The sequence below is a fragment of the Terrapene carolina genome, unplaced genomic scaffold, assembly GCF_002925995.2.
Source record: "Terrapene carolina triunguis isolate 2854851 unplaced genomic scaffold, T_m_triunguis-2.0 Scaffold93, whole genome shotgun sequence".
Lineage (NCBI taxonomy): Eukaryota > Metazoa > Chordata > Testudines > Emydidae > Terrapene > Terrapene triunguis.
Genome location: NW_020664444.1, coordinates 12502099 through 12511198, shown reverse-complemented (window position 1 = coordinate 12511198; position 9100 = coordinate 12502099). Strand labels below are relative to the sequence as shown.

At 34.4% G+C, this 9100-nt stretch overlaps 1 protein-coding gene across 1 annotated transcript; it reads left to right on the top strand.

Moving 5' to 3' along the window:
• The first annotated feature begins 3410 nt into the window (after positions 1 to 3410).
• On the top strand, positions 3411 to 5448 carry GPER1 (G protein-coupled estrogen receptor 1). Its single transcript, XM_029911281.1, has one exon. It carries the CDS (start codon positions 3621 to 3623, stop codon positions 4695 to 4697), a length of 1077 nt encoding a protein of 358 aa, XP_029767141.1. The 5' UTR covers positions 3411 to 3620; the 3' UTR covers positions 4698 to 5448.
• The last annotated feature ends 3652 nt before the right edge of the window (positions 5449 to 9100 follow it).

The window sequence follows — 9100 nt, the reverse complement described above, 5'->3', positions numbered from 1 at the left end:
AGCATGACCCCTTCAGACTACAAAAAAAAATGTGTAATGAATATAGAACTCATAAAACTATAATAAAATAATGCTGTGTTTGACTTTTTTCTGCTTTATGGAAAAAAAGCTACTTAATGGCGAGTTTCAAAGAAAATATCTTGGCCATTTAAAAAAAAAAAAGTTTGTTTTATCCAAAATGCCAAAAGAATTAGTACTTTGTACAAAATTATGTATTTTAATATAAAGCCAACTGATGTTTGGAACTTGGAAAACAAGCATCTTAAACAGAACCTTTATTTTGGTGACGCTGTCCCCTCTATAACTGATCACATCACAGGGAGGCAGCATTTTTGCTGCAACGGGGCTAAGAAATGCCCATCATCCACTTATCTTCTCTGTGCAAAGGCCTTTTACTCAAGTTTTACACAAGAAAACGAATCTCTTTCCTCTGTTACTTAAAATTAAAAAAAAAAAAAGACACCAAAACAACTCAGGGAATTTTAACAATGTTTTGTAAACATGTAAAAAAGGCAACAGGCTGACTACTTCTATCCCAAGTTGAACCTGTAATCTGAAATCCCTTTGAAAATCCTGAACACGAGGATACATGCTTAACAAGACCTTCTGCAGCCTACCTTAGGAGAGTAGCTACAGAATACTGTATAGAAGTTGAGCAATGAGTGGCATTTTACAATAAAAGTCAGACCATAAATATAAAAACAGAAGTAAAACAAAAAGCTCTGAACATTGTGCATATGAACTTTAGTTTTCTTCTTTCAAATGAGAAATAAGGGTTTAAAACATGTATCTCGTTTTAGAATGTTCTAAGACTTTTTCCAGTTATGATAGAACAATTCTGACAACCAGCAGGTGGTGTTTGTGCAATTGTCAGCTAGTTCTCTGCCCCTGGAGATGAAATGCAAAACTTCACCTGCCATAGTGGGGTTTGGAAGCAAGACTGATTCTCCAAATCAACTGCATCATTAAGCTTATTTCATACAGGTGGTTTTGAGCAGAACTAAGCAGAGTCAAGTTGAGGATACACGAAATGCAAGGGATTAACAGAGAAATAGGACTCTCAAAGAGGATAGGAAAATTTTAGTCAAGTTTTCAGATCATTCATTAACTAAACTACTATTTTTCTAAAGTTCTAATATTTCTCTTTGGACTGTGAAAGTCTTTTAAACTCTTAGATAAACTGAACTATTGCTATAGATGCACAGTAAAATATGTTTAGTTGCTACTCAAAATTAATCTTTGAACTGGTGCTCATTTGAATCTACAATTTTATCCTCCCTCAAAAACAAAGGAAGGGTAAAATGAAAGCTATATTAAGCATCGTAAAGATAGTTGATAGATATGAGGGAAAAGATTAATGTCTAGTTCTGGTAAAGAAAAGGAACCAGCAGAAATGGGGTTAATTCTAGCCTTAAAAGGAAGCCTGTTCAACACCGCACTTCAAATGAACACAAATTAGAACGACCCTGGGAATCTATAAAGCCATCTTTTATTACCAAGGAACTGCAGGAAGATCTGCATTAGCGGCAAAACAATGATAGTCATTTATTTAGGATGTTTAACAGAATATGATTTTATATGGATTTTTTGTTACTGAATTGTTCAGCAGGTGACATTCAGTGCAGTTTGGTATCACCTAAATAACATTAAAAGTTTTGACTGCTGGTATAGCTGAAATTAACATATCCACTAACAGTGTATCTGAATATAAACCAGCCTTATGGTGTTTGGAAGAAAATCAGATCCGAACAAATGACTATGGATGGACACACAGGAATTAAAAGGTAAATTCTAACACTTTACATAGCTGCAAACAATCTAATCGTTGAAGGTATTGGTTTGGTTTTTGGTGGACTTTTATGCATAGTTAGATTATCTTTACAGATCTACCTTTCTGAAACATTAATTTTTTAAAATATTAATTTCCCCTTCATTGCATCTGAAGCAGTTTATCATCTCATTCAAGAACAAAAATTGTTTCTATTATGAATATTTCAGAAAAAGGCAACAATTCAAATATACATGGCATGTTTAGATCTCTAATTGAAAAATCAAAATGACCTCGGATAAGCAAAATTTCATAAAAATGCTTTTGTATGAACAAAGACTTGCATTGCAATAATGCCTCAAAATATATCCTGCTAATTACTAGCAATAGCTGGAATGATTTTTAAGTTATTAAGCCCAAAAATAAATTTCATAGAAGATATTTTAATTCTGTCCAGTTCTAATAGCCTGATCTTTTTCTCTCCTGGGAATGTGCACCACCAGTATTTTAAATCACTAAGATTTTAAAATAATAAAAAGATAAAGCATCTATTAATTCATGCATTTATCCAAGCATATCTTTGCATGTGTTCTACAGGTATACATTTTCACTTTTATAGTACAGAATAGAATGTATTCATCTTATTACTAACAGGTTTATTATTTTTAAAACAAAATTATATAAAATCAACTATAAAAATATTTAAATTTACCATTTTCTTGCCCTTTTTTTTTTTTTTTTTTTAACTTGGAAACTTTTGCTAAGATTTCAAGTTTACATAAATTTACGTTTATAAAGTTCTTATTTTTCACCTTGGTGTGTTGTTTTCAACGCCATTCCCATTATGGAAATTAATGCAGTATAATTTATTGCAAAGAAAATAAAGTTAAACATGAAGATGGTGTAAATTAATACAAATTCACATTATCTCTTAGTTTTTAAAAGATGTCTTTTCCTTCTGTCTCTTTCTCTGCAAGCAGAAGGTACCAAGGGCATTTCATCTGTCTAGATTTTTTCTAACATTTTTGCAGCCAAAGCCTATGCTACTTAATAAGCTTGCTATTTGACTAGGAAAACAAAGAATATGATACATAGGAAAGTTCCTCTCTTCTACTCCAGAGATTAATGGGTCAACTTCACTGATTTATCCCCCTCTCATATTTATCAATGTTAAGAGTTCCTGATTAGCACACAATGTTTGATCAGGTTGCTCCTAATAATCTCTCTCTCATGTACATTAAATGCTTTTTTTGCTGAACATTTGTTTATATGTATTCAAGCATCATGTTCCTAAACACACAATCACTTGTGTACGTAAGTGTAAACCCCCGATCCATATACCATAGAATGCCCGAGCTTTAAAAAAGTTAAAATAAATCATCTAGGCATGAGTTTAATAATTTTTCATTTACTAATTGCAGGTCCAAGGATATTCAGTAATTGTTAAAAGGAATCAACGAACCTAAAATTCTACCATTTTCCAATCTGCAAGAAGGAACATTTGTGAAGAAACATTTGTGTATGTGCAATTCAATGACCATAAAGTTCAGAAAGGTCCTGCATGATCTGAAACATTAATTTTCTCATTTGCATGGCATCTTACAAATAGCAAATTTCTTAAACAGTTTACTTTTCTGTAACTGATAAATTTCAGCCAATTTCAAGCCTAATTGGTTTGGCTTCCATTCCATTTCCAAACAGTTTAAACATTTTATACAAAAAAAGTAAACCTCTTTCCAAATCCTTAAAATGCTTGCTGTAACCTCTTTGGAAATCCCAACAATTTAACCATTTTGGCACTGAAAGTCAAAGCGTGAATACCGATGTAATCTTTCCAGCAGAGATCCTAACCATGGAATCTTACACAGGAGCAGTATCACCATTTATTTGTAACAGCACATCTTTTGAACTAAATGGATCACATTTATGTAATGAAAGCATGTCTTCTATCTTGGCTGATAAATCAGAAGAACACCAACAATACATTATTGGGCTTTTCTTATCATGCCTTTACACTATTTTCCTTTTCCCTATTGGCTTTGTGGGAAACATTCTGATTTTAGTTGTGAACATAAGTTTTCGAGAAAAGATGACTATTCCTGACCTGTACTTCATAAATCTTGCAGTAGCTGATTTGATTTTAGTTGCTGACTCCCTCATTGAGGTTTTTAATCTTGATGAAAAGTATTATGATATCACTATAATTTGCACTTTCATGTCTCTGTTCCTTCAGATCAACATGTATAGCAGCATTTTCTTTTTGACATGGATGAGTTTTGACAGATACATAGCACTTGCAAAAGTAATGAGGTCCAACATATTTCGGACTATGCAGCATGCTAGATTAAGCTGTGGCCTCATATGGATGGCATCTATCTCTGCAGCACTAGTGCCATTTACAGCTGTACATTTGCAGCACACTGGAGAGGTCTACTTTTGTTTTGCAGATGTAGAAGAAATCCAGTGGTTAGAAATAACCTTGGGGTTTATAATCCCCTTTGTGATCATCGGTCTTTGTTACTCATTAATTGTTCGAGTTCTTATAAAAGCACACAAACACAGGAGTCTTCGACTACGGCGCCAAAAGGCTCTTCGAATGATTTTTGTAGTCGTCCTGGTTTTCTTTATCTGCTGGCTACCTGAAAATGTCTTCATTAGCGTTCAGCTTCTTCAAGAGAAAGGAAAGACTCTCTCTTCAGGCAACCAATCTTTTCGGCATGATTATCCCCTAACAGGACATATTGTAAACCTAGCAGCCTTTTCTAACAGTTGTTTGAACCCTCTGATTTACAGTTTTCTAGGTGAAACTTTTAGAGACAAATTACGGTTGTATGTTGAACAGAAAACTAAAATGTCAACGTTCAGTCGTTTTTGTCATGCTGCCCTAAAGTCAGTCATTCCTGACAGTAATGAGCAATCAGAAGTTTAATTTAGTAGTGCTGTATAAAAACATAACTGAAAATTGCACAAATATAGAACAAAACGCTTGCTACTAACAGTAAAATATATGTATATATAATGCCCTGCTGAGTATTGGTTTATACTCTAAATATTTTTATGACAAGACTTGAAGGTGGAAGAATACATTTTAGTCAAATTTATATTTAATTATCAACAGGATTACTAAAAGCTGACTAATAAGGGGCCTTTAGTTTGTATTATACATGCATGAATGATAATTTATCAGAAAACGTTATCAGACTAGGAAGAATCGAGATAACTCAATTATCAGAGAATAGCTACTTTGCTGTCATATGCTAGGTGTTCCCATTTAAATAATGAAGCTGCCACAACAGTGGGAAAAAACTCATTACAACACATTGATGTGGAGGTGCAGAAAAAAGTTATTGATTTTCCATCCAAATATAGTCATTTGACAACTTTGCTAAGAACTACTGTGCTGTACACAGTGCTGGATATGCTTTCTGTTCTAACATACATTTCAGGCATTGATTTTTTTGTTTCTCTTAATGTAATATAGAACTAGGATGAAGATCTTTTTCCTAGTTTGTAATGTTCACATCAACACTTCATCAAATCTGAAGTCATGCATAGTATCCTGCTCACCTTTATTACCTTAGCTCAGAGAATCCATCAAAACAAAATTTACTGCTTCATTTTATTTTTGAATATTGTCCATAGGAAAATGAGGGTCTTTTGTCACAAGCACAAACTACAGATTAAAGTGTCCTAATTAATGAAACTACTGCTATCTTCATTTAATTTGTGTGTGTGTGTGTATGTGGTGACTGACGTAAATGTGTTTGTGTGTGTGTGTGTGTGTATACACACACACACACACAAACACATTTACTCAGTCACCACATTTAAATTTTAATATTGTAACAATATCTGTCTTGGTTGTAAGAATGGAATATTGTTTTTTTTTTTTAACTTGCCTTCTGCAAAAAATGACAGTGTAAGAAACGCTCATTAAAATGTTGGAAGCCTCATTATTTTTGGAATCACACAATTTCTGCAACTGAGAAAATGATGAGCCATCAGGTCTTTTTCCAAATCCACTGGCCTTTCTGGATCTTAGATACCTGCTGGCTTCTTTGTGGATTTTCTCCTTCACAGAAAAGTCATATCAAGAAATAAAATCTTAGAGTTATGCAGTGGATTGGGGGGAGGGCATGGAACTTTTCCAAATTCTGCCAGCCTGGAAACTAATAACTGAGCTTTGAACTCAGATGACCTGGCATATGGCATGTAACAGGTTACTGCAAAGCTTATCAAGTCTTAAAGATCACCTTACGACCACTAAAAAAACCTCAAACATTAAATCAGAGCAGCACTGAAATATTACTTGTTATGTCTCTGAAATGCACAGAAGACTTACTACACGTATACAATCGCCTCTCTACGTTCAGGCAGTTACGCACGCAAATCTCTCCAAACTGAGATAAGAGCCCTTCATTCCTACTTCTCGTGTATTCTACATGAGCATGGTTATGACATACGAACAAGGGTTTTTTAGATCATTTTAAAGAACATTTCTCATGAAATTACATTTCTTCTGAAATACTTGAGTTTCTTAATGGAAGCTGCAGTCACAAAGGACTTGACCAATACATGCCTAGGTACAACTGGTTGATGGGTGGATTAACGACACATTTAGCTAGACAGATATTCCTCAAATTGATTTACATGAAAACTGTATGTTGGTGTTTCCTATACCTGTTTGTTCTGGTGTTGTTTGCATATTTTCATCATCCACAGCATCTAAGGAACAATTTCACTTTTGCACATCTTTCCCGTGGGAGTGTGAATCCCTCTCCTCTCAGGGAGGACGTCTGCTTTATCATGCCTTGTACGTGTAGAATGAGTTGCTATACAACACTTAGCAACAAATCTCTCATATTTCTGCTATCTAACATTTGGTATTTTGTCCTTTTCCCACCCACTTTCATCTCTGTAATTAACCAACATTATTCACCAGCTATTGATTTGTCAGTGTATATTAACTTCATCATGGAAAGATTGGCATTTCAACTGACATAGAATCAAAGGAATGGATTCTTCTCTCAGGTAAGCACTGCAAATGATAAAAGTCAGCCACCACTCATGCATGTACAAAAATCCTGGATTGTTCCTGGCAAGTGTCAAAATTACCAAAATATCTTATCTGTAGTCAAAAAAAATCCCAACCCAAACCAAAAAACAATACCATAGATCAGTGATTTTATTTTATTTAAACTCACAAGAGGATTGCCTATTCTGGTTTTGGAGACCCAAAGGAATGTTGTTTCTTGTTATTCATGGATTGTAATTATATCTGTTGGATCTATGTGTTGGAAGAAGGCCTTTTCATCAGCACGAACAGATTATACAAAAAAGAGAAAGCATTTATGTTCAAAGATCTACCATGGTAGCAAATATTAGCAGAGCTCCCCTTCCTGTGCAATTAGCTGTTTCTACATGTAAAACATATTGGGAGATCACAATCACATACTATTTACCCACCCAATCCCAAATTCTTGAATGTTCTATACATGATAAATGTCTAACTTTGGAAATCAGTAATTTTTGACACTGCCTCTTCAAAACTCTGAAAACCTTTTGTAGTCAGCTATTGTTAACGTTCAGATACCACAATGACACCTAGAAATATCTAGGCAGGTTAGATTGTTACAGAGTGAAAAAACAATGTGTAATGTCAGGAATTACAAAATATGCAATTCCTCTTACTGACATAATATACCACATTTAGACCCAAAATTACAAGTATGCCTTACCAGGATGAAGAAAAGCAGTTTCCTGCTGCCTACACATTTTAGCTTTGAGTATAATTATGTTCTTCTTGAAATCCTAGCTATAGCTCTTCAATTACTCACTAAATAAAGTCCTCTGCTAGGGTGCAGAAAAAGCTCACCTCCTCCCACCACTTCTCTATCTTCTGTTTTTTAAATTCATGTAAATGAAGTAACATTCACATAAATGCCATTCAACTTCTATGTTTACTTTATCATCTACAGCTGCAATTAAACATAATCCACCCACACCATCCAGTGGCGGATTAATGATTTTGCCGCCCCTAGGCCTTGAAATAATTGTCGCCCCCGGCCCCATATGAACTTATTAAACATCAATATTTTCAATATCAACACCAATATTTTCACTTTTTACTTCACTACTACTTTCAACTATTTTTTCTGTCTCACTGTCGGCTCTAACTGATACAACAAAGGAATCTATTTTGCGCATTTTTGCTATCATTTCATTTTCCCTTTCTTTCTTTTGTATAGCTTTTTTTTTTTTTTTAAACTGAGAACCGCTTAGTTTCTTCCTTCCGGTCATATTATTAACGTTTAGGATTCTCGCAAGTATGTTTACTAAATGGCGTCGCGCCATCATTAGTGGTTTCAATATGTGCTATGATTGGTAGAATCGCGGCGTCACTGATGCCACAATCACAAAAATGCTGCTATTATAAATTTGCCGCCACTGCAAATTTGCTGGCTTAGGCCTAGGCCTTGTCGGCCTAGGCGATAATACAGCGCTAACACCATCACATATGGGATCAACTTGTCTCAGGAGTTCATCCATTTACAGAAAGGACAATAATTTGCCAAAGCAGGTTTCCCCTGCCTTTCTTTTAAGTTGGAAGGTGTGCTTATCATTAAATATAAAGTGCTTTTTGGGGGAGAAAAGGGGTACTCTGGGTTGCTCTCCCATTTTCTTCCTCAACATCGCCTTTGAGTCCCACAATACAATGACCTACTCTTTAGCCAAGGAAGGTAGGTCAAATCTCCCACTGGAGACCATTAATGCTGTTCCAAACACTAGATCATTTAAGAAAACATGCCTCCTCCTCACTTCCAGTTCACTCCCCCTACTAATCTTCATCTCCTTGAAAGAGAGACTGGGTTTAGGACTCAAATTCAGGTCTCCCGTATAGCAGGAACCAAAAATAAAGTTATCAGTATTTTACATCTGCTACTGATTTTGAATGGAACTTTTACCTGCAGCAAGATTCTAGAGACTTTAGAAACAATTTAAAGTTACAAAACAATATTAAAACATTATTTTAAACTAAACCCATATTCTAACTGCAATATTTGTACTGCCAATTGTGTGAGGAGCAAGAAACAATGTTTTGTGTCACTGGACAGATCTATCTTTTGTCAAAAAACAGTTTTGCTTTAATCTAAATTAATCTCATTAGCAACTATTTCTAAGAATGATTAAATTTAATTTTAATTAATGCTTTTTATAAATGTAAATGCATTCCAGAAAGTACTTTGAATAATTAGATTTCCACTGTAAAAAATAAAGGATGTTCCAACATAATGAGTATAAATGATCAAAAATCAAATTTAAAAATTTAAA

Bases quoted from the DNA above. Each gene is read 5' to 3' on its own strand.
- GPER1 (XM_029911281.1), top strand. From the start codon at position 3,621: ATGGAATCTTACACAGGAGCAGTATCACCATTTATTTGTAACAGCACA.